Here is a 25,627-nt window from a genome sequence, read left to right on the forward strand (position 1 = left end):
GGTCAGTACAAAACCCTAGTTTCTATTCCATTTTTGGTATTCATTTATTCTCTCTAGCTGCAAATCTTTCTGCAAAGTGTCTGCTTGGAGAGCTGCTTTTCAGCCTGAGCTACTTTTAGAGAGGTGTTTTTCACCCAAGTGACTGCTGACCCTCCATCTTCTGCCCAGAGCAAACTCTGCTTTTATCTAAAATAAGTTTCTTACTGCATATTTTCAGAAAATGTTTGTGTGTACATCTAGTGTAGGTATATCAACTGTATCCAACACTCTCCTTTGGCCTTTACCGGTACCAGGCATGCACCTGGTGCACAGACGTACATGCAGGCAAAATACCCATACACATAAAATAATACTTTTTAGAAATTAAAAACAAAAAAGAACTTTGTTGAATTGTTGGCTTGATGGCTTCTAGCCTAGCCGAGAAAATGTGAGCTCCAGGTTCTGGGAGAGATGCAGCCACAAAGTAAATAGATAGAAAGTGATAGATAGAGGACACTCAGTGTGCTGTTTGTACCAGCACATATGTGCACGTATGCTCAGGCACAGAGACACATATATGTGAATAAGTAAATGAGTAAATCTTTTTAAAAAGTCTTATGTTGTAGCACAAGTGAGCTTTTTAATTCTAATTATCTTGCTCTTTTTGAGAGTTTTATATGAGTATTATATTTACATCATTTTCACTCCTCCCTCCATTCCCCTCCTACCATTCCCCTTTAGATTCCCTAATTATTATTGCTGTGTGTGTGTGTGTGTGTGTGTTTGTGTGTGTGTGTGTGTGTGTTTAGGCTGACCTCTTAGGATTGTATAACCTCTCTGAGGGCTTATTTCTAGAAAAAAGTGATTCATGATTACTTGTACCTTTTTATCTGGGGGTGAGGTCTTAGGAAATCCCTCCCCATCCACCTTGGCATGTCAGCAGGTCTTTTTGTTGTTGTTATTCTCTCTCTCTCTCTCTCTCTCTCTCTCTCTCTCTCTCTCTCTCTCTCTCTCTCTCTCTCTCTCTCTCTCTCTGTGTGTGTGTGTGTGTGTGTGTGTGTAACAGCATAGCTATCCTGGACCAGGCTGGCCTTGAACTCATAGAAGAGTCCCCTGCCTCTGCCTCCCAAGTTCTGGGACTAAAGAACCATTTGAACCACACTACTTAGCTATGGTGGTTGTTTTTTTTTTTTTTTTTTTTTTTTTTTTTGAGACAAGGTTTCACTGTATCTTTGGAGGCTGGCCTCAAACTCACAGAGAGAGGCCTACCTCAGTCTCCCAAGTGCTGGGATCAAAGGTGTGTGTCACCACCACCCAGCAGGTCTTTTTTTTTTTTTTAATGCAACAATGTTGTTAAGATTTCATAGATACAGCTTCTCTGTTGTAATATCTTACAGCAGTTATTCTGGTCCTCTGCGTTACAGTTGTTCTATCATTTGCCACAATTAAAACCTACCGACCATAACAGTGACTGCCTGGCCGATATCTCCAACAGTGCTACAGTGACTGCCTGGCCGATATCTCCAACAGTGCTACAGTGACTGCCTGGCCGATATCTCCAACAGTGCTATAGTGGCACTTAAATTTGGAGGTCACCAACAACTGTCTAATTGGATCTGAGGGAAAAAATTCTTGCTTAGTGCTGTAAACCCAGCCAAATAACTTCCTATGGCTGGAGAAGGCATAGATGTTAGAGGAGAACCTACTGCTGCCACTATGCTGAATCAGTATAGTTTAGCTGTGTTCTAAACACTAGTCTTTATGTTCACAGATAAGTGTATCTCTCACCCTTCATCAAAGCAGCTTCTTTGTTCAGCAAATGCAGGCAATGGCAGAGTTTCATTAGTGGTCAAAATACAGGGAGTAAGTGGTTGTGGGGTACCCAGCCCCAAATGGTAGGTGCATCTTTCATTTTCCTGCTGCCCAAACCCGAGATAAACATAAAGAAACTATATTAATTGCAATACTGTTAGGCCAGTAGCTTAAGCGTATTTCTACTCTTAACTTCTTAAAGTAACCCATTTCTATTAATCTATATATTGCCATGTGGTTGTGGCCTACCGGTAAGGTTCAGTCCAGTGTCCGGCATCTGTCTCCTATGGTGGGGTGGCTACATGGTTTCTTCCTAACTCCACTTTCTTTCCTCCTCTATCTGTTTGAAATTCTGACCTTGCTCTATTCTGCTAAGCCACTGGCCAAAACAACTTTATTCATTAACCAATAAAAGCAACACATAGACAAAAGGACCTCCCACCAGTACATCCACAGCATAGTCCCTACACCTAAGGCTCAAGGAACGTGGAGAAATGGACTCTTTAGTAGCTTATTCACTTTAGTAGCTTATTCACTACTACACCTTTGACTTCGTTGAAACAGAATCTCATTATATTTAAAAAAAAGTTGATCCCAAACTCCTGGGTATATGTGATCTTCTAGCCTGAGTGTCCCAAGAAATTGAAATGACAGCCTGTGCTTCCGTGCCTGACTTTCATTGGTCTGATTTGAAATGAAGACCTAGACCCTTTAGACTGAAGAATTTACTAACTAGTGTGAGTTCTTATGTGGCATTGGGGCCTATTAGAATAGCCATGAGGCCCACAAGTGACCTGCGGATTAGAAAGTCTTGAAGCACAGACCTCTTCTTATCTGGGGAACAGGTGTGTGGTGAGACCGTGGCCTCTGAAAGAGGAACGTATGGCTTTCCAGTTCCTGCTCTGTAATAAGCTCTGATTCTGCTTTAGCTTGGGAGATGAGTGTGTATTCCTGTAGTACAATCTACACTTGTTTGTTTCCCATAGCCTAGGGGAAGCTACGCCTGCCCCCCCCACCACCACCACCGTGAGCACTCTCTAGTTGTAGCCATACCTAGTAGCTGCCGGCTCTCACTGATTTGGTCCCAGAAGAGCACTTTACATCCTGCTTCCTCTACTCTTACCCAGACTTTTTGTTCTTGCTTGACTCTATCATTAGATTGTAGCCAGCCACCCTGCGTTTAGTCTACAGTCAGACCCTGCTTTGCTGGGCTGTGTGAAGTACAGGTGGGTTGGTTGTTTGTTTAAACTCTGTCAGTGATTCCTTATTATCATGGTCATTTTTATCTTGCTTGCCATGGGTGTAACAAGAATGAGAAATGTTGATTGAATCTTAAAATTGCTCTTCCTTGACCTGTTTTCACTGGAATCCAAATGAGTGTTTGAGAGTTTATTTAAAAGGAAAAATACATCGATCAGCTGTAGGAGTTCAGCATCCTTAGCCATCAGGGAAATGCAAATCAAAATGACTCTGAGGTTCCATCTTACACCTGTCAGAATGGCTAAGATCATAACACTAATGACAGCTTATGCTGGGCAGGATGTGGAGTAAGGGGAACACTCATCCATTGCTGGTGGGAATGCAAACTTGTTGTACAGCTACTATGGAAATCAATATGGAGGATTCTCAGAAAATTGGGAATCAATCTACTTCAGACCCAGCTATACCAATTTTGGACATATACCCAAAGGATTCTCACTCATAGGACACTTGCTCAACTGTGTACATGGCAGCGTTATTCGTAATGGTCAGAAACTGGAAACAACCTAGATGTCAGTCAACCAAAGAATGGATAATGAAAATGTGGTACATTTACACAATGGAGTACTACTCAGCTGTTAAAAACAGTGACAACAGGAATATTAAAGACAAATGGATGGAACTAGAAAAAAAATCATCCTGAGTGAGGTAACCCAGACCCAGAAAGACAAAGATGCATAGTGTGTGCTCACTCATAAGTGGATATTAGCAGTAAAGTAAAGGACAGCCATGCTACAGTCCACAGTCCCAGAGAAAGCAAGTAACAAGGAGGGCCTACAGAGGAATTCATGGATTTCCCTGAGAAGAGGAAATAGGCGAGATCTCCTGGATAAACTAGGGGTGGGTGGGGATGGGAATATGAGGGATCAGATTGGGGCAGGATAGAGGGGAGAGTAATGAAAGAGATATCTTGATGCGGGCACATTTTGGGGTCAGGTGGAAACCTAGTGCACGGGAAACTCCCACACGTCTACAAGGATGACCCCAGCCAAGACTCCTAGGAAGAACGGATAGATAGCCTGAACTGGTCTCCTGTGATCAGATTGGAACTACCCTAAATGTCATCAGAGAGCCTTCATCCAGTAACTGATGGAAGCAGATGCAGAGACCCACAGCCAAGCACTGGCTGAGCTCCTGGAGTTCAGGTGAAGAGTGGGAAGAAGGATTTTTATGGGCCAGGGGGCATCAAGGTCATCATAAGGGAATCCAGGAACAACTAACCTGGGCTCATAGGAGCTCACAGATACTAGACCCACAGCCAGGGAGCCTGCATAGGACCGACCTAGGCCCTCTACATATGTGTGACAGTTGTATAGCTTGCTCTACTTGTGGGACTCCTAGCAGTGGGAGTGGGACCTGTCCCTGATGCTCTGGCAGTCTTTTGGGAACCCGTTCCTCATACTGGGTTGCCTTCCCAAGCCTTAATATGGGGGAAGTGCTTAGTCTTTACCGCAACTCGATATGCCATGCTTTGTTGTTATCCATGGGAGGCCTGCCCCTTTCTGAACAGAGACAGAGGAATAGATTGGGGGGCAGAGGGGAGGTGGGGGGAGGGAATGGAGGGAGAGAGAGAAGGGAAACTGGGGTCGGAATGGAAAATAAGTGAATAAATTTAATAAAAAAATAATAAAATTTAAAAAAAGAAAAAATTAAGAGAGGAAAAATATATGGATTAAATGTCTCTGACATGGCAGCTACAGTCCACGAGTTTTAGTAGCTGACAACCGAGGCCTGCTGTGATTGGTCCTGCCTGCTGCTTTAGTTTCTGTTCCCAGTATGCTTCCTGTACCCCACCCAGAACTTATTTTCCTGACGGAGCTGAAGTCGTTGCTGTTTCTGTAACTTGAATGTCTTTTTTCATAGTTGCTCACTTCACCTACAGCATCCATCAAGAATTTTCTCAGATAGCACTCCGCCGTGATGTTTTCCCCTCTGATGAGGGAGTTCTCTGAGCTTGTAGAATGCCTTACAGATCTCTGTGCAGCTCTTACGCGAGTGGGTGTCTCCTGCATCTCTGTTGTCTTCTCACCATGGGCTCCTGAGTTCCTTGAGGACAGAGCTGTCTTACTCAGTCTGCTGTTCATCATCTAGCACAGTCCAGGCCAGCCAGAGGTTCCAGACAAACATGTTCCACATAGATGAGGCAAATAGCAGGGGCGCTCGCCAACTCAAGCCTTCTTCCCAAGGTGGCATTTCTGTTAAATCTAGGCGCCGTAAAGCTGTGACTGCAAACCAAGAGATTCAGAGCTTTTTGGAGTAAGTGACTACCATACTTTCTTTATGTTTAATCAGATGGCAGCCAGACACGTGTACTAAAAATGTTGTATAAAATTACCTTTGGGTTGTGTGTGTAAGGTGTGATGATTTGGTCTCATCTTCAGGTAAAAATGTCAGTTTTACAAAATCTGAAAAAATTCAAAACAGTTCTGGTCTCAACGTATTTGATAAGGGGTGTTGAATCCGTAGTGCTTTTGAGTTAGTTTACAAATACAATATACACAAAGGTCACTTTTACATAGCTACCTACATTCTTTTGAGAGAATGAGACGGCATGTATAATTAAAATATAAAGCTTTTACCTTACAGAATATCTTCATTCTGTTGAGTGGATTTTCTTTGTTTATTTTAGAACTGGAATGACTACAGTCACCAGGCTTTCGTCTGTGACCATCTGTCGGATCTCCTCGAGCTGCTTCTCGACCCAGGACAACTTAGTGCGTCCTTCCACTCAACCCACAGTAGTGTGCTCTCTCGAGAAGCCATCCTGGCACTCAGCTTCCTCATCGAAGGCACCGTGAGCAGAGCCAGGAAGGTGTACCCCCTTCATGAGCTTGCCCTGTGGCAACCACTGCACGCGGACAGTGGCTTCTCAAAGGTCTCCAAGACGTTCTCTCTCTATAAGCTGGAAGCCTGGTTGAGAGCCTCTTTGACTACAAATCCATTTGGTCCGTCTGCTTGCCTCAAATCTGGGAAGAAATTGGCTTGGGCTCACCAAGGTATTTTTTAAAATATATTTTACCAAATATTAAATTGGCTAACTAGGAAGCCTACTGTTTTCTGGTGTATTAATGATCAGATACTGCTAGCCTGTGCAGTCGCACATGCCTGTAATCTAGCATTTGGAAGACAGGGCAGAAGAATCACAAACACAAGGCTACAAGTGGGCTCCATGGTGAGACCCTGTTTCTGCACTGCGTGCATGTGGTACACAGCATACATGCAGGCCAAGCACTTGGACACATATGATAAAAGTACAGGGAAAAAACCTTATGTAAGTAAATGAAAAATAGCCCAGCATAAGAGCGGACTCATCTTCTGTATATGACTTGCATGGTAGACAGGACCCTCAGAGTTGACTTGGGCTTTTCGTTACAGTTCACATGACTATAGTTTGTCCTCCGTTGGTTCTTTCTTCCCTTTGCTGCCGGATGCTTATTTGTTTGAGGCTTTTTTGATTTTCTATTTAGCAGCAGAATTTGGCCGACCAGTAGACATCACTTTTGACTTGATAGAGATGAGGGTCTTTTAGCTGTATAGGTACAGGCACAGAATATATTTCTAAAATAGAAATGGTGTGCACAACAGCAAGAGTCCGGCGTTCGCTATGTCATTGTCTATTCCTGGTCATCCCTCATGGCTAACAGATGGGTTCTAATGTTGTGGGCTCTTGAGAAGAACCAGGAAAACATGTCTGCAGATGTCTGTGCTACCGAGCTAGGTACCAGGCCAAATTGTTGGGAAAAAAAATAGTAAGCTGTGTTTCTACAGTCTCAGAATTTCAAAGATAGGCATACAAAAAGCTTCCGTATATATGTTTAAAATATATTAGCCCAACATGATGGCACACGCCTTTAATCCCAGCGCTCAGGAGGCAGAGGCAGGTGGATCTCTGTGAGTTCAAGGCCAACAAAGAGTATATTAAAATGCTAACAGAGGTGGTAAGATAATAAACTATTTTTTAAACCTTGTAATGCTATTTTTCTACACAACCGTGTATCATATATATGCTTTATGTTCAATTAAAAGGTAAGTATTTTTTTAAAAAATAATTTTATCATATTTGTGTATCCTTTCCACCCTGGCCCAGTACAGGTTGACTTCATAGTTTGTGGGAAGTGCAGGCAGAGAAGCAAGTTTTGGACTGATGTGTAGGAAGGGACCCTGTGAGGGGAAGATGTGTTCTTGAGTAGTAATGAAATTGGGGTAAAGACATGAACTCAGGTAGGATTTATGGAATGATGCTCTTAGTAAGTTGAGAGGGCTGCGGAACAGATGTTATGGTGATTTGAGAAGTCCATTACAGTTGGGAGGGCACAGTGAGGCTGTGGAGGGAAGCTGCTTGGATCTGTCAGTAGTTCAGGACCTTAGGCACATTACTTAACTTCAGAGGTAAACAAGAGAGTACGTCTTAGCTCTGTCTGAAATCTTGAATGTATTAGTGTGAGGACCTGACTTTGCAAACTCTGTTTTAAAGAAGGGACCATATAGAGCAGGGCCCAATCTCAGCTCCAGAAGTGTTCTGTGATGGCAGAATTTGAAAGGATACCCTGAAAATAGCCAATTAAGGAACTAGGGTGCAGGGCTATAAAATTTAACAAGGTCCAGATGTTCTTGGGAGGCATCCTATTCTTGAAGATACCTTTTCAGTAATTTATGACTCTTTGTTATGTTTTCACACCCCAAAATTGACCAGTGGTTTTAGAAACTACCTTACCCTATGCACTCCTTACCCAGTCCCCAGACGACAGGACATGAACTCCCCTGATTACAATGTTTCCCCTTTTAAAAGTTCTGCCCTCCCAGGGATCCCTGCCACACTTTCTGCACCTACCATGCAGGGGTCCTGGAAAGGTGTTGGTCCAAACTTAAGTTTGAATATTAAAAATCCTCATGTAATTTGCATCAGAAATCTGGCTCCATGAATTCATTTGGGGACCAGAAACTAGGCCATAGCAATAGGTTTATATTTTTCATAATAATTTTGAAAGATTGCATATATACAGAAAATAAAGATCAACAGTACTTTGTCATTAACTCTTTTTTCCCTTTTATATTATTTATTTATAATGTATACACTATTCTGGCTGCAGTTTTGCCTGAACACCAGAAAAGGGCATTAGATCTCGTAGATGGTTGCGAGCCACCATGTGGTTGCTGGGGATTGAACTCAGGACCTCTGGAAGAGCAGTCAGTGCTCTTCACCTTTGAGCCATCTCTCCAGCCCCTAACTCTTAAATATTATATTTTCTTCACATGTTTTTGAGTTTAGGCATGGGTAAAAAAAATATGTTTTTGTTTGTTTGGTTTACAACTATCTTACTATATGTGTGTTTCCTTAAATAGTGGAAGGTACGACCAAAAGAGCAAAGATTGCTTGCAATACTCACATGGCCCCTCCGCTGCACCGCCTGGTGGTGATGAGCCAGGTTTACAAGCAGACACTGGCCAAGAGCTCAGACACTCTAGTGGGAGCTCACATCAGGGTTCATCGCTGCAATGAGTCTTTCATATATCTGCTCTCCCCCTTGCGGTAAGCATTTGGATATTTTCTTTTGGGAAGGATTCTTTTTTTTTTTTAAGTCAGAATTTTATTCTAGGTAATTAATTCAGAAGAATTTAACTCATTTAAAAATTTTTCAGGTCCGTGACAATTGAAAAATGCAGAAATAGCACTTTTGTGTTGGGTCCCGTGGAGACAGCTCTTCACCTGCATGACTGTGAGAACGTGGAAGTCATTGCTGTTTGCCACCGACTGTCCATCTCTTCCACAACTGGCTGCACCTTTCACGTCCTGACGCCTTCACGCCCACTTATTCTCTCTGGGAACCAAAGAGCGACTTTTGCCCCGTTTCATACCCATTACCCAATGCTGGAGGACCACATGGCCAGGACAGGCCTCGCTACGGTACCCAACTATTGGGATAACCCAATGGTTGTGTGCAGAGAAAGCAGTGACACGAGCGTCTTCCAGCTCCTGCCGCCGTGTGAGTTCTACGTATTTATTATTCCCTTTGAGATGGAAGGGGACACAGCAGAGATACCCGGGGGTCTCCCCGCTGCCTACCAGAAAGCACTGGCTCAAAGGGAGGAGACGATACAGATCTGGCAGAAAACTGTGAAGGAGGCTCGTCTGACGAAGTAAGTGTTTTCTAGAGTCAGTGTTGCTGTTCATGTGAAACTTGGCGGGAAGACAAATTAATCTGGATGCTTTATAGTATCCAGCCACACTGATTAATGACGTGTGCATCCTTTCTCGGGGCTTGAATACCAGTTTAGTATGCTAGGTGCTGTGTTACTGGAGGACATGAACGGGCAGGTTAGTATCTACATGCTGTGTTACTGGAGGATGGGAACAGGCCGGTTAGTATCTAGGTGCTCTTTGTTACTGGAGGATGGGAACGGGCGGGTTAGTATTCTAGGTGCTGTGTTACTAGAGGACAGAAACAGGCGGGTTAGTATTCTAGGTGCTCTCTGTTAATGGAGGACGGGACCAGGTGGGTTAGTATTCTAGGTGCTCTCTGTTAATGGAGGACAGAAACAGGCGGGTTAGTATTCTAGGTGCTCTTTGTTACTGGAGGATGGGAACGGGTGGGTTAGTATTCTAGGAAGTCGGGAACGGGTGGGTTAGTATTCTAGGTGCTCTCTGTTAATGGAGGACGGGAACGGGCGGGTTAGTATTCTAGGTGCTCTCTGTTACTGGAGGATGGGAACAAGCCAGTACTCAGGTTTTAGGCTCCCTTTCTTGAAGACGTTGAAATTGCTCAGTGGCACAATCCTGTAATCCCAGCACCTAAAAGGCTTGAGGCAGGAGGATCACAAATTCATAGTTAATAGGAGCTGCACGATAAGACTCCTCCTCACAATAAAAATAAGCTTACGTTTATTTGGCAGAGGTAAGACTTTCATGAATTAAGCAGTCTTGTCTAGGAGATGGTACGTGATTCAGCCTTAAATGACTTAGCTGTTAGCATACTCTAACACATGGACTGTTCTGGTGACTTCCTGACTGCACTGCACTCAGCAGCAGAATCCCCAAAGAGCCTTATTTAAAAATAGAGATTTTCATGGTTCCCACTACACCAAAGACTTAAACTCACATTCTTGAATGGCATCTTTCCAAGGCTGACCATGGATTATTGCTATTTCTTGTCAGTTTTCCTTAGTCCATGCTAAAGTGGGAGAGTGGTTTTTGTTTTTTTAAGGCTAGATTTGCAGTGTAAAATACTGTGTTTTGTCCTACTTAGGGGCACTGAAATAGCTTATTCTTTAATTGCATTCACAGGATAACAGATATAGCTGTAATACTATGTTATGCCCAATTTTTTCTTCAAGGGATATTGGTCTTTGAACTCCAGAAGCCAGGGGCATGGCTTGCAGTTACAGAGAGTCAGAAGACACCAGTGTGAGGAGTTAAGGGAGGCATATCAGGACGTAGAATTTGTAACGGTCGTAAGAATGAGATGTGTGCATGGGGGCGAGGACTAGTCTTGAGTGTCTCTGAAATACTGGGGGAGCAGATGTCTGAAAGGCAGAAGCTAAAGTGGGATCCTGGGTGCCATACAGTGGCCCTTAAACTTGCTAAGTGAACTGAGTCAGGTTAGGTCACATTTTGACAATCATGCCTGACTGCTCTTGGTGTCCTGTGGATGCTGTGGATTTGTGTCCTGCAGAAATACAGCACAGCCAGGCTGATGTGCGGGCTGTCCCAGCTGTGGGGCTACTCTTCTCTTTCCTACCTACATCAGGCTGTCGCATTAGGGCCTTTATTATTTCTCTCTCTGTGTCTGGTAGTCCATTCCACACAGTCATTTTGCTTCCTCCACTGTTTCAAGTGTATACTGGAGAGACATCCTCTGTCAACCCTCTTTCTACAACAGCACTCCAGTAACACTGTATTGTCACTTGATGCTCCACTGTTGTCCAACAAATCGTTTTCTTATAAGTCTCTAACTTTGAACTATATATTTATCTTGCCTCTTCCCCATATTCCCTACAAGGGTAGTTTGGGACACATACACAGAGATCACAGTGTGCCGACCTGGGCAATAGACCAGTCTCTTTTCTTCATGCATTTATTCCCATCAGTCAGAACACCGCCTCATTCATTCTGTCTTTAGTAAGACTGTGACAGTGAGCAAACCTTGAGATGTTGTCTGTCATTGTGCTCTGAACAGTGAGAACTGAGGGTAACTAGAAATAGTCATTCAGTGGTGTTGCGGTCTTAGATAATCTTGGGAGTAGATCTGTTGGGCTTCACCTTCTCAAATGCTTTTGCTCTCAATCACAACTTCAGGGAGCAGAGAAAGCAGTTCCAGGTCCTTGTGGAGAACAAGTTCTATGAATGGTTGATTAATACAGGACATCGGCAACAGCTGGACAGCCTCGTTCCACACACAGCAGCCTCCAAACAAGTGCCTGGATAGGACCCGCATGGAACCACTGGTAAGCATTTAGAACACAGAGCACTTAAGGAACCTTGGGAAATCTTCCATTGCATACGAAACAGAAAAGAAGGCGCATTAGATTATGCTCTCCTTGCCAGTGTTCTCTTCTACCCCACCACGTCTAGATACATACCCACATATTTTTTTTATGAGAAAGCTAAAATATTCAAGAGGTACCTAGAGAAATCTGGGCAAATATCATGGCCAAGTTTTATCTTTTTTTTGAGACAGGGTTTCTCTGTAGCTTTGGAGCCTGTCCTGGAACTAGCTTTTGTAGACCAGGCTGGCCTCGAACTCACAGAGATCCACCTGCCTCTGCCTCCCGAGTGCTGGGATTAAAAGCGTGTGCTACCACTGCCTGCTTTTTTTGTTTGTTTGTTTGTTTGTTTTGTTTTGTTTTTCTTGGCAATTTTTGTAGCACCAAAAATATTTTTCCCATTAATGACATTGTTTTACTTTTCCTTTTTGTTTTTAATTTTTTTTGTAAGTACAGGTATGTGTTTATCTCTGTGTGTGGTTGACTGAGGTGCCCAGAGAAGGTTAACGATGTCAGGTCCCATGGGGCTTTGGTCACAAGTGGTTGTGAACTGACTGACGTTGGCTTTGAAGGTTGAACTCAGGTCCTCTGGGAAAGCAGTGTATGCTCTTAGCTGCTGAGCTCTCTCTCCCAGCCCAGGCATTAAGTTCTATTCCTCTCTCTAATATATCCTTTCCCTATCCCCACAAACTATTTAATAAAACAGGTCTTTAATAATCACACATAAAGCATTATTAATAGGTTAGTTTAATTAATCCAAATAAATATTTTATTACTGAACACTAGAAGAAAGTCGTAAATTAAATATGCAGATGAGACTATAGATAGAAATAAACTTACTGAGAATTACTTACTCCAAATGCTGTTTTTTTCAGTATTTTTAAAGTTTTTTAAACTTTGTATTTTTTCTTTGCGTCTTTCACATCATGTATCTCAATCCCATTCATTTCCTCATCCCTTTGCATCTGCCCTCTGCCCATGCAACTCCCCCAAAATAAAATTTAAGAGAAAAACAAAAAGAAAACAGGGAAAATCTCGTCATGGAAGCTGTAGTGTGGCCCAGTGCGTCACACAGTTCGCCCTTTTGTCTGTTCAGCTTTACTTGCACGTGTTCATTGCAGAGTCACTGGTCTGGTTCGAGGCCTCTGGCTTCTGCTACGCTATCGATGCTGGGCCCTCACTGGAACTCTTCTTGGTTTTCCTTCCGTTTCCCTGTGTTGAGGAAATCCTGCAGCTTTGGGTCTGCAGGACCGATCCCTTCATGTGCTCCAGCAGGTCTCAGATGGGGTGGACATTGGGGTGGGCCAACTCATAGCCCTGGTTCTGGGCCTGGCTAGTGGCAGGGTTGGTCAGCCAGCCGGCCATTCTCCCCGCCCAGGGTGAGCTCTCCAGCATTGCCTCAGCTAGTTCACCCCTTGCAGCCATGAGCTCCTTTCATGCCCTCGGGGTTGTCCTACCACACCTGGACCTTGAGGGCCAGCTCTGCTGCATTGTCCAGGTGAGGTGCAGGGGCTGCTCTCCCAAGTGCTGCAGCTGGTGAGGGACAGGGACAGCTGTCCTGGTCATACTGGGCCAGCTCTACACCATCATGAGGGGTGGTGAGGGGGCATCTCTCCCCTGCCCACACCACCATATGTCAGATGAGGGTGGGGGCACAGATCTCCTAAGCTCACGTTCTCAGCGCCAGTTCACTTGTACCCCTGTTAATAGGGTCAGTACCACTGTGCTGCCCAGGCAAGGTGCAGGGCCCACCTTCCCGAGTGCTGCAGCTGGTAGGTGGGTGAGTTGAGGGTGTGGCCAGCTATTCTACTCTTACACTCTCAGGGCCAGCTCACCTGACTGTGCTGCCCAGCGGGGAGCAGGGTCCACTTTCCAAGTGCTCCAGCTGGTAAGGGGGAGGGTCAGCACCCTCATCTGTTGCAGGTGGTGAGGGGTAAGGGGTAAGGGGGACATCTCTCCCCCACCTATGCTGCTGCATGACAGATGAGTAGTGGGGACAGCTCTGCCATCCTCACAAGTTTGGGGCTGGCTCACCCACACCTCCAACAAGGCTGGCTCTGTTGTGCTGCCCAGGTGAGGTGCAGGGCCTGCTCTCCCGAGTGCTGCAGCTGGGAAGGGGAAGGGGCAGCTCTCCCACTCTTATGATCTTAGGGCCAGCTCTCCCACCGCCTCAGGCATAGAGGGGTAGTGGGACCCTCAAGGGCATCTCTTCTCATCCATGCCATCATATGGCGGAGCCAGACCTCTCATGCTTATGTTCTTGGGGCAGCTCATCCATGACCTTGTAAACAGGGTCAGCTCTGCTCTGCTGCCCAGCCGTGGTGCAAGGCCCACTTTCCCATGCTGCAGTTGGTACAGGGGAGGGTCGGCTCCCCACCTTCTGGAGGCTGTAGGGCAATGGGGGAGGACATCTTTCTCTCCCTCACACCATCACATCTCAGCAACACCAGCTGTGCCCGCTCACACCCTTAGGACTGCCTCACCCTCGCCCTAGGTGGGGGGTTGGGTCAGGTCCCCCACCTGCTGCAAGTAGAGAGGGTCAAGGGGAGGAGGGCATCTTTCCCTCACCCATGCTACCACATGGCATATGAGAGGGGCACGACCTGCTTTCCCATTCTCACGTCCTCAGGGCCAGCTCTCCCATGCCTCTGAGAATAGGGTCAGCTCTATTGTGCTGCCCAGATGATGTGTAGACCCTCTTCCCTGCATGCATGCCTCAGCTGGTGAGGGGCAAGACCAGTTCTTCCTAGTGTTGCAGGAAGTGAGGGGCAGGGCCAACTCTGTACACTCCTGTCCTCTCAGCTTTTGGTGGTATCAGGAGCCATGGACATCAACAGAGACTGTGGCTACCCAGGCCCGGGATCACCATGGCCCTGGATAGCGATGAAGCCACTTCCCTTAGCCCACTGCACTCCTCATCTCTTTCACCTCTTTAGATATATATGCCTCTGTCCATAGGACATGAACCATTCTGTCTCCCTCTCCCATACCACACCACACCACACATTCCCTCACCATACTGTGGTTTCTCCTTGGAGGCCAGGGTGACCGTCCCAGGCCTGCATGTGGGTCTCCGTGTCCCACTCAGTCTGTCATGGTGCTGGGCAGGACCATGCTTCCTCATCACAGACAGATTGTGAGAGTTCCCAAAGGCAGCGAGCAGGTTCCAGCAGAGCCGTTTCTGGAGTCTTCTTGTGTAAGGAAACCCAGGCTGTGCCTGGTTGAGTCCCGCCTGCCCCAGCTGCATGGCGTGAAGCAAGGCTGTTGTTGGAGGCCTCTCGTAGGCCAGGGTTCTTTTTAGTTTTTTTTTTTAAAAATTATTACTTTATGTATGTGAGTGGTTTGTCTTCATATGCATCTGTGGGCCACATGTGTACCCAGAGAGCAGAAGAGGGCATCAGATCTCCTGGGACTGGAGTAACAGTTGTGAGCTACCACGTGGGTGATGGGAATTGCCCCTGGGTCCTCTACAAGAGCAATGAGTGCTCTTAACCGCTGAGCCGCACTCCAGCCAATGGACTATTTAGCTCATAGAAGTTAACTTGCTATTTTCAAGCTTTTAAAGACTAAAAGTAGAAAATCGACATAGGCTGTAAACCTAGTTCCTAGGAAAACATGAAGAAGTGGAAATGCTCACTTCAAAATAAAGAAATGTGGCGGGGAGGTGGCTCAGCGGGAAAGGGGTCACCAGCTGGTGACTGAATCTGATCCCCAGACCCCAGGTAAAGGTCAGAGGAGAGAAGTGACTCCACAGGGTGGTCCTCTGCCCTTCACAGGCTCACTGTGGCCTGGATGTGCGTGCACACAAACACACACCACGAACCCACACATGATGACAAATAAGGATTTTGTTACCCCACCCTCCCTGCTGCTCTGTGGGCAGTGAATAGTTGCTGGGGGAGGGTGCGACTTCCTTCAGTGGCCGAGCTGTTGGTCAGCTGCCTCTGTGCTAGTTAATAACCTGCCCTGCTCCAGAACAAGGCCTCTCCCGCATAGCGCAGTGACTGGAGAATAAGGGGTGAAATCAGAGTTGGCCAACAATTTAGATAACCATTCCCGTTAGAAATCCAACCAGAAGAGTGAGATTTTCAAACTCACACTGGTTATATACTTACAGAATTTCTGAGAGAGTATAAAAATGTCAACAGCGTTTGCCTTTCAGAGATGAAACTAGGGATCCAGTGTAAGAGAAAGCTTATTTTTATAGTTCACACAACAAATTCACCTTCTTGTTTGTTTGGGGCCTTTATTTTTTTTTCTTTCTCATTCTTTCGGTAGTACTGAGGATGGAACCCAGGACCTCGCGTGCTAGGTGATCGTTCTACCATTGAGCTGGATCCACAGCTCTCTGTACTTGTTTGTGAGCCTAGATCTTGCTAAATTGCTTAAGTTGGCCTTGAACTTCCCCTGTAACCCAAGCATACCTTGAGTTTGCAATTCTCTTGTCTTACCTTCCCAAGGAGCTGGAATTATAGGTGTGTGCCATCGAGCCTGACTTCTCGGCTTTCTAAAGTGAAGAATTCATTGTATTTTACTATATTCAGAAATGTAGGCAACAGCTAGCCTTGAAAAAAAAAAACAGAATGTTTCAATCCCAGGAACCCCATGGTGGAAGGCCACAACTGACCTCTGCCCTCACTTACCCCAAAATAAATAGACACAACAAAACTCAGGACGTCTTCTAGCACCTGGTGAAAGTGCCCTCCTCCCACTAGTGTGCTCACCCCTGTGCCTTTAGCCCCTCAGCCTCCCTGACCTCCAGGCCCCGGCAAGCAAGCACTTACCTTGTCTGTTCTGGACACTGCTGTAAATGGAAGCATCCAGGTTCCTTTAAGCAGTCCAGCTTGTCGGAGTTCCTCCACGCTGCATCAGGCGTGCTCCTTCTTACCGTCGGTAGCAGTCCATTGAGAGGACACGTGACTGTTCGTTGGTGGACTTCAGGATTCTTTCCACTTTTCGATTGCTTCAGATAACGTTGCTTCAAGTTTACAGCAGGGTTCCGCACAGCAGAAACTTCCTTCCATCTCATGCATTTATACCGAGAAGTGGGCTGCACAGACATATACTTGCCTATTTAGGAGACTGTAGTTTTCCAAGGCAAAGCTGCAAACAAAAATGACTACCTTTCTGAAGTGTGTATTCCTTTGTTTTATTCATGACACAGTCTTCCTGTGTAGTCCAGGCTGGCTTTGAACTTGTAGCAGTCCTCCTGCCCTGGAATCCCAAGGGCTGGGCTTGTAGGTATGTGCCACCATACCTACCTGTACTACTCTTTTTAAGAAACATGATTTTGTGGACTGGAGAGATGGCTCAGTGGGTAAGAGCACTTGCTGCTCAGGTTCAATACCCAGTAGTTTCAGGGCAACCCTTAGCTGCCTGTAGCTCCCTCTTCTGGCCTTCAAGGGCACTGCGTGCATGTGGGTGCACATACATACATGCAGGCAAAATATCCATGCACATAAAATAAAAGTAAATCTTTAAAAAGGAAACAATTTCACAATTTGTAGTTAATAAATGCTGGGGTGGGTTGGAAATGTGGAGATTGTACAAAGAAACAGAAACTGTGAGGGGTAGGGACTGACTTTCCTGTTAATCTCCAGGCAGAACTGTAAGCATAGGGATTGAATTTTCTGTTCACTTCCACTCTACCAGATTAGGGTTCATAATAATTTCTTTCTGTTATAAAGTAACTAACACCATAAAGGAATACAAAGCTTATTTTATCATAATAAATTGTCATGGTCTTCCTAATTTATATGAGTTTATAAATAAAAGTTTTCATAATTGCATGAAACATGAAAATTAATTTATATACATTACATTCTCTTTGCTCATCTGCAGGGCTCTGGAAAAGTGAGGAAGAACGGAGGATGGTACCCACTGGAGACTGTATCGGAAAGGCAGCCTTGCTGCCTGCGGGACCTCGGCCTTTTCCCTCTACTTAACGCCTTTGTTGGTTCCTGTTCTGTACACACTTAGGTTGGATTTTAGCTTCTGACTTTCATAAAAACATCTTACGTGTAGAAGGTTAGACGACCCATGCATGTTGTGCCAAAATGGAGCACTGAGCAAGGCAGATGTACGCACACGTTAGTGTCTAAGTGAGTACAGGCTCACAGGCTAACCTCATGTTTTAGTTTGTATGTTGAAAGGTTCTATCCTAGAAGAAAAAGTTAGCCAGGTGTGGTGGCACATGCCTGATCCCTAGGACTCAGGAGGCAGAGTCAGGCGGATCTGTGAGTTCCAGGCCAGCCTGGTCTACATGGTGAGGACCCTGTGTCTTGAAAAACAAAACGAGTTGTCTGGTTTTTCGTAACTATTTAAAAGGAAATTTCTACTCCATTTTAAAAAAGAATGACAGTATGGTCAGCTGATGTATAAATATAGCAGAGATAGTTTTATAAAATGGTAATTTAGGCCTTAAAGTATAAAATGCATATAAAATTGTGTAAAATTTTTTATTTTTATTTTTTGCTTCAAATTTCAATAAACAAACTCCAAAGAGTAATTTTTCCTGTTTGTTAAAAAGTTAAGTTTTACTTTTAATTTAATAAAATGTTTTGTTGTTCTTCTGTTACTGCCAAAGTTGAGTTTGCATGTGGCTGGGAAGCCTTGTTCTTTAAGACATGAGTGAGATGATTCTAGTCACCAACATAGGGTATTTAATTAATAGTTACCACCCCCGAGAGCAATTAAGATTAGCTCTCTTAATGCGTGCTACGTCTTTGAAGCCTTGATAGTTTTTACTTTAACATGAAATTCGAGTAAACAAAGACTGAGCCAACGCAGAGCCACTGGGGTGGCACTAGTGGATCCTGCGCGTTATCCGGTACTTGGAAATGCACAGAATTGAGGAGGCAGATACACTCTGTGCTTCGTTATTCGGTTCTCCGTGATCCGCATGTCAAGGCCCATTTGCCACGTCTTTAAAGATGCATTGTTATTAGTATGAATGTGTCTGTATGTGTATATCTTTGGGTATGCACGTGTGAGTGCAGGTGCCGGAGTCAGGTTCCCTACAGCTGCAGTGGTGAGCGGCTCTGTGCCTCCTGGGAACTGAAGTCCAGGCTTCTACAAAAGCAGCAAGCGCTCCTGACTGCCGAGCCTCTCCAGCCCCACATTTGCCCCTTTAAATCAACCGCTCTCGTGGGTGTCCCATTTATAAAGGTATTTGCTGGACACTTGCAGTAGAAAAGTAGAAAGGTGAAATTGTCTGAAGAAGACTGCTTGGCCAGGGAAATGGAAGGTTGGCTTGTTGTTTCTCTGAGTTTGTACAAAGTATTCATCCCAATGTAAAGGCAGAGAGAGCGTCTAGCTTGGAAAGTTCTGGAGTCTCAAGGCAGCTTTCTGTCCCTATATAACTTGGCAGTCTCTTACAAGCCACAGTTCTTTCTAATTTGTGTCTGCAAAAAAATTCTAACTTGAATGACATTTGCACGAATAGGTGTGACAAGCCAGTAATTCCTGAATTTGGGAATCAGGGATTGCCATGACCTTGAAACTACACAGTGAAGTCCAAGCCTGCCAGAGATACATAACAAAGTAAGATTCTTAAAAACCAAACAAGACAGGGCACCGACCCCCAGGTACTACTCTCTGACTGGAATCCCCAGTGTTAACATTTTGCCACATTGACTCATCTATTCTCTGTCATTAACATCAGAGCTTGTGAGTGGATTGCTGACATCATTTTACCCAAACACATTAGCATACATTTACCAAAATCAGACATTTTCCTACCTAGTTATAGGGCAGTAATCAAATTCAAGAGCCATATCTAACATGTAGTCCATACGAAAAGCTTTTAGATTGCGTTTTTTGTTTGTTTGTATTTTTGTAGTGACTCCCAGCCCACCCAAGGCAAGAGCATTCATAACTTCTAGGTGCAAATTTATCTGTCCTTGAAACCTCAGTCTTGCCCCGAAGTCGAGGGTGGTCTTTGGGTTCTCCTGTGTGCTCTCTGTTGAAGAATAAGAAGACATTAGGAACGTCCATCATTGGCTGAAAAACAAGCTGCACAGAGAAAAACGTGTTTTGAACTTTTAAAACTTTGGCTGGGTTTCGGTGCCTTGATTCAGCAGCATCTAGAATGCAGCAGGGCTGGGTGAGCATTAGACAGGCAACGAAGCCTGCCTTTATTTCATAATCCCAGTTGTTTTTCCAGCAAGCATCAATAGACTGTAAACGACTGACTCAAATTTTGGATCCAATTCTCATGACTAAGCAAATGTTTGATTTGAGAGCAGCCTGGTATAAATGTCCCTGTGCCGTAGCTCCAGGGCTACTCCTGCGTTTCCTTCAGTAGGTGCACAATCAGCCTCTGCACTACAATGTCTAAAACCGGAGCCAAGGTGAGTAAACACCATGCAGACTTCTTAGCTCTCGGCCCTTCATCTCAGGACTGTTGGAAGCGGCATGCAGAAAGGCTGTTGCTTCTGCCTAGACCGGAATAAACTAGTGCCTGAAGGCCAAGGATGGGAGGAGGAGATGGAGAACGGCTTGTTTTCCAGTCTAGCAGAATCACCTAACACATTAAAGATTGACCTTTAGCGATGGTGCTGTACTGAGTACTGTATGGGTAAGCAATACCAAAACCATCATGAGGGCTACCTTCTGACAACAGATGATTTAAATCTCAGGAAAAGGCCATGATGAAGACTGTACTAGAAATGTACTCAATATTCTGTTATGTCTAATTTAGCCTCAACTGTTGTTCCAAAAGGCCAGTAGGCAGGCCAGTCCCGTGAACTTAATCTGACAGTATTAGTCAATTAATCTTAATCAAGCAGTTATTCTTGTTTCCAGGTAGAATCCTCACCAACGTTTGACTCAACTGCTTGTCTGGAGGTGACCGCTCAGACAAGGCTTTGGGAAGGAAGGAAGGGATTCTCTGTTAACTTTTGTAATTAGTGAGGCTGAAAGGTGGAGTCAGTGTGTGGCGCCTGATCCCTCCCTCCTTCAGCTCATTGCTTTGAAAACTTTCAGACTTACTAACCTTGAAAGATTAAGGAAAATGTGTTGCGGACACTTGTCTTTCACTGATGCTCCGATTGCTAGCGTCCGGCTGTGTTTGCTTTACCGTGCTCTTTGATGAGTAACTTCACTGCGTTGTTGACTGGGGTATTTAGATATGCAACTCCTAAAAACAAAGTTGAGGTGTTTTCGGTTTTTTGCTTGTTTGTTTTTTTCACCTTGAATAAACATACCCCCAAGATTCTTCCTAAATCTAATACCCAACATTCCAACCATATTTAGTTTCTCCAGTTGACCCCAGACATGTTAGGGCATGTTAATGTCATATCATGCATCTAGTTATTTGATTATTTTTCTTTGCTTTCTCTCTGTCTCTCTCTCTCTCTCTCTCTCTCTCTCTCTCTCTCTCTTTCTCTCTGCCTCTAGAGCAGCCCCTTCCATTTTTTTGTTTTTGTTTTTTTTGTTATTGAGACAGGGACACTTTTCAAAGCTCGGCCCAAGTATAGTGGAGAAACTCCATCTAGATTGAGATCACAGTGTCCTCCTCATCTTTGGACTGAGGCTAACGAAGCGCGCTTACCAGTGCATGTTGTCTGTTCCTGTTAACTTGTTCTGTGATTGGTTAGCTAGTGCCTGATGCTCTTTTTCCTAATTGACAAATAGAACTAACAGCCATCCAGATGTTGGGGAGAAGGGCTGTCTAGTGTAAAACACACCACTTCCATTTAGGTCCCACTGAAAACTGAAGAGCCTTGAGGGAAGCTAGTACATCATGTACATAAACACCTGCTTTCTCACTGCCTGGCCTTTCCCACCATCTTGTTACCAGTTACCTTGGAGGCACATTGACTCAACAAGAGCAACAGATTTTATTAAGCATGTTTTCGTTAGCCTCACAGATAATCCAGATTTTTTTTTTCCTGCTTAGATTGGTAGGCTAATTTTTCAAAAACTCAAACGTGACAGGAATTGTATAGTAATTTCTAGGAAACCAGCACGGTTTGACTCTTCTCTACAAGTTTATGTCCAAAGGCCACATCTCTCCATCAGCAATAGAGTGGATAGACTTCACATTTCCGCCTTCATCCACTGGACAGAGCTTGGCCGGAGCTCCATGGGAAAGGGATGCACACTGGAGTCAACGTGGGGTGACTGGCTGGCCTGGGGGCTGACAGCATGTTGACTCTGTGCATATGTACTTCTCAGATACTGCTGTAAGACAAATGTACAGGACTGTCAATGTGAGAGCCATTGCATTAAAATCCTCAACCTTATTTGCCATAGCATAGCTCCCACAAAATCATTTTTGATAAGTCGCGGCTCAAAAGTAAATTCAGCATATGAAGGAAGGCATGTAGAACCCATCCATTCTTACTCGATTTTCCTGAGGATCTCATAATAGGTCACAATAAAAGGGTCAGTGCTGCTCAGTGGTTCGAGTGTGAATGCTACTGTGTTAAGTCCTGTGGGGTAGGAAGACGGAAGGAAAACAAAATGGCCCACATAAGCAGCAGCGGGAGGCTTGCACTGCAGCCCCACGGGCTTATAGCTAGCCTTGAATAGCTAATGATCTTCGGAAGTCATCTCTTTGTCCATAACCAAAACAGCTTACTGTCTTTTTAAACATTTATCTTTGGTTGCCTAACCTGCACAAGGATGACAATAATGGGCTTGCTAAAGTGCAAGAGTGAGCTGGGCAGTGGTGGCACACGCCTTTAATCCCAGCACTCGGGAGGCAGAGGCAGGTTAATCTCTGTGAGTTCGAGGCCAGCCTGTCCCAGAAAACCAATAAAAAAAAAAAAAGGTGCAAGGGTGAAAGCTCATGAAACTTCAACCTAACACAAAGAACTACATGCGACTAAGGAATGCCTAAGAGAGGGGAAAATAGTCTTCCCCAGAAAAGAACACACTGATTGGTTACCAAATGGCCAGCCCTAAACACACACACACACACACACACACACCATACAGACTGAGCAGTTGTATTTCAAACAGTTTTTAAAATGTGCTTTATAGTTTTGCACGTTTGTATAAGGTACTTTGCTCATATTCACCCCCCATTATTCCATTTCCATTCCCTTCCCATCAAACTTCTTCTGTGTAACCCCCTCACTAGTTTCGTGTGCGGAGGGGTGTGTGTGTGTGTGTGTGTGTGTGTGTGTGAGCAGGCATCCCATTGCGTTTAATTAGGGTTGCTTGCTTGAGCCTGGGTGTGGGCTATTTGAGCAGGACAGCTTAGAGAAGCAGTTCTCAACCTGTGGGTCCGCAGCCCCACTGTGGATTGGATATTTACATTACAATTCATAACAGTAGCAAAATTACAGTTACGAAGTAGCAGCAAAGATAATTTTATGGTTGGGGGTCACCCCAGCATGAAATGAATCGAAGTCATAGCATTAGGAAGACTGAGGACGACTGACTTGGAGTGTCTATACCATCGAGGAATGTGACTCGCTCTCCCAGCAACCTTTGATTGCCTATAGCTTTTCAGGCAGGGGTGGGTTCCCATGAGCCCCTTCCCCTCCATTAATTACCATTATTTCCATTTTACCCTCAGAGCACCCCTCTGTAGGACACACTTTTACCCTGACCTCTGAAGGAAGTCACATAGCTAGTAAGCTGTGCTGGATTTTTCCTCTCATTGGTACACAGGTACCATGTATCTCTAAATCTGCTATGCTAAAATGAGAGAGGGAGCCGAAAAACAAATTTGAAGAGGAGGAAATGAAACACATGATTTTTTTTAATGGGAAAGAAAAAAGTAGGGAACAGGAAATAGAGGCGAGAGACTTGGGACAGGAGGGGGACAGGAAAGATCAAGGCAGAATAGAACAGCTCCGGGCGTGTCACCTGGGGAAGAGTCACACGGGGTGAAAGAGAAAGGATCCTGTGCTCTTTGCGGACGTCCATTCTCTCCATCTAACGGTCGCCAAGGTCTGACCCTAGAGTGCTTTGCTGTTGCAGCTGCCCTCGTCTCCGAGTTCTTGGTCTTTCCCGGCACCCAGGGAACGAACTCCAGCTCGGTCTACCACACTCACTGTGCACTAGTTCCCAATACGGGCTGTGCTCTTCACGTATTTTCTTTCTTTGGACGGGCCTTGTCCCCTTTCCTTTGCTTTTAGAAAACTACTCGCCCTTTACTCAAAAACGCAAATCGGGGCCTCTGCTTCTTTATTGACAGCGCTTTTCTGTTAAGTCAATAAATCAAATCAGCCACAAGGTGGCGGCACAATGCCAAGAAATGAACCACCTCAACCGCAACTTTCCGCAACCCAGCAGTTTTTCTGAGCGTGGAATTACTATGCCACAAGGGCTAGGGGGTGTCTATTTTGGGATTTCACGGTGATGTTTAGAAACGATTGATGAACCCCCAGAGGGTCCGGTGTCCCCTATTTCAAACATCAAAACTCTGAGGTCTCCGTTGCACTTCCCAGTCTCAGTAGAGGACTGTAGGAACTTAAAACCGCAGTTGGGAGACTACTGGCTTCTAGTAGAACATCCTTTCATCGCGCTCCATTTTAAGAAAGACGAAATTGCCAGAAGCCAAATGTGAGGTAAAGTGGAAGTGTGTGATTTTCTTCACAGTAGAAGGGAATGCCGTCCCAATGTGAGCGCGAGCTTTCACCTGTGCGCGCGCAATATCGCCCAGCTCCTCAGCTCTCTGCTTGCTCTGTGCTTCAGATCAGTTTCTACGAAGACAAACATTTTCAAGGCCGCCACTATGACTGCGAGTGTGACTGTGCCGACTTCTACTCCTACCTAAGTCGCTGCAACTCCATCCGAGTGGAAGGAGGCACGTGGGCTGTGTATGAGAGGCCCAACTTCGCTGGGCACATGTACATCCTATCTCAGGGCGAGTACCCTGAGTACCAGCGTTGGATGGGCCTCAACGACCGCCTGGGCTCTTGCAGAGCTATTCACTTGGTGAGTCAGGGAGCTTGCTGTGTGGCCTCAACCCAACATCTTTTCTCTCTTTTTTAAGGTTTTAACTCATGCATGTGAGCGCGCGCGCGCGCACACACACACACACACACACACACGTTTGTGTGCAGGTGCCTTCAGAGACCAGAAGAGGGTGTTGGGTCCCCTGGAGTCAGAGTTGCAGATGGCCTGGTGTAGATTTGGGGAACTGAACTCAGGTCCTTTGGAAAAGCAGCAAGAACTCTTTAACTAATGCTGAGCCATCTCTCCAGCCCCCTCTTCCCACACATCTTTTCCTAAGTTTTTCTACTTCTTGGGTAGTTAGGCTTTGTTGACTGAATGAAAATCTTAGTTTACTTCATCACTAGACTAAATGACCTCACTTCCCAACCTTTTTGGCTGAAATCAGATCAGGTGCAGACTAAATACTAATTGTTCTACGACTCTCTTTATACCACATATATATTTATAAAACTTATACTTTTCTTAATAAAATCAGCCTTTTATAGTAGAGACAGTTCTGATGACCCTGCCTCAAGGTGATAGGCTGTGAACCATGCTACCCTCTGAGTTCCTGAAGTCCTACGTCCTAATGATTTCTTTAATAATGGCTGTTTATTTCTTTTTGTTGCTGTTTTTCAGGCGAGTGGAGGTCAGTATAAGATTCAGCTCTTTGAAAAGGGTGATTTTAATGGCCAGATGCATGAAACCACAGAAGACTGCCCTTCCACCATGGAGCAGTTTCGGATGCGAGAGGTCCACTCCTGTAAGGTTCTAGAAGGCACCTGGATTTTCTATGAGCTACCCAACTACCGTGGCAGACAGTATCTTCTGGACAAGAAGGAATACCGGAAGCCCATCGAATGGGGTGCAACCTCTCCTGCCGTCCAGTCACTCCGTCGCATCACCGAGTGATGGCATGAACAGGGTCACAGAGTCCTCCCTGGGGACTGAAGCCTGGCTGGCTTGTGTCCAAATAGGCATCATAAATAAAAGAATTGGAATGCATCCCACTGCTGACTATAGTGCCTTTTAATTGTGTGTCGGGACCAACAATCTAGAACCCCACACAGGGGGCAGTTACACAGAACAGTTCAGCTATCAGATAGCTAGTCTAGACCTTTGTGCAAAACCAGATGAGAGCGCACTGAAGGCTGGGAAATCACACTCACACGGAATGGCTCCTTCTGCTTGTGTTTTG

The 25,627-nt window shown here is 45.1% G+C and overlaps 2 protein-coding genes across 3 annotated transcripts in view; both read left to right on the forward strand.

Moving 5' to 3' along the window:
• Tbccd1 (TBCC domain containing 1) overlaps positions 1-18,109 on the forward strand; it is a 44,888-nt gene extending 26,779 nt beyond the window's left edge. For both annotated transcript variants that reach the window (XM_038345459.2, XM_038345460.2), the window contains exons 4-8: positions 5,681-6,047; positions 8,395-8,581; positions 8,692-9,189; positions 11,345-11,493; positions 17,374-18,109. In XM_038345459.2, the coding sequence (XP_038201387.1) occupies positions 5,681-6,047; positions 8,395-8,581; positions 8,692-9,189; positions 11,345-11,474 (1,182 nt within the window). In that variant the 3' untranslated portion in view covers positions 11,475-11,493; positions 17,374-18,109. The remainder of the gene's footprint in view (positions 1-5,680; positions 6,048-8,394; positions 8,582-8,691; positions 9,190-11,344; positions 11,494-17,373) is intronic.
• A 1,725-nt stretch (positions 18,110-19,834) lies between these two features.
• Crygs (crystallin gamma S) lies at positions 19,835-25,341 on the forward strand. The gene is made up of 3 exons (XM_038346623.1): positions 19,835-19,883; positions 24,187-24,429; positions 25,069-25,341. Exons 1-3 carry the CDS (start codon positions 19,863-19,865, stop codon positions 25,339-25,341), a joined length of 537 nt encoding a protein of 178 aa, XP_038202551.1. The 5' UTR covers positions 19,835-19,862.
• The last annotated feature ends 286 nt before the right edge of the window (positions 25,342-25,627 follow it).

This window comes from Arvicola amphibius, chromosome 10 (assembly GCF_903992535.2).
Source record: "Arvicola amphibius chromosome 10, mArvAmp1.2, whole genome shotgun sequence".
Lineage (NCBI taxonomy): Eukaryota > Metazoa > Chordata > Mammalia > Rodentia > Cricetidae > Arvicola > Arvicola amphibius.

Bases quoted from the DNA above. Each gene is read 5' to 3' on its own strand.
- Crygs (XM_038346623.1), top strand. From the start codon at position 19,863: ATGTCTAAAACCGGAGCCAAG. The intron at 19,884-24,186 runs GTGAGTAAACAC...TCTGTGCTTCAG, and splicing joins TGTCTAAAACCGGAGCCAAG to ATCAGTTTCTACGAAGACAA. The intron at 24,430-25,068 runs GTGAGTCAGGGA...GCTGTTTTTCAG, and splicing joins CTTGCAGAGCTATTCACTTG to GCGAGTGGAGGTCAGTATAA.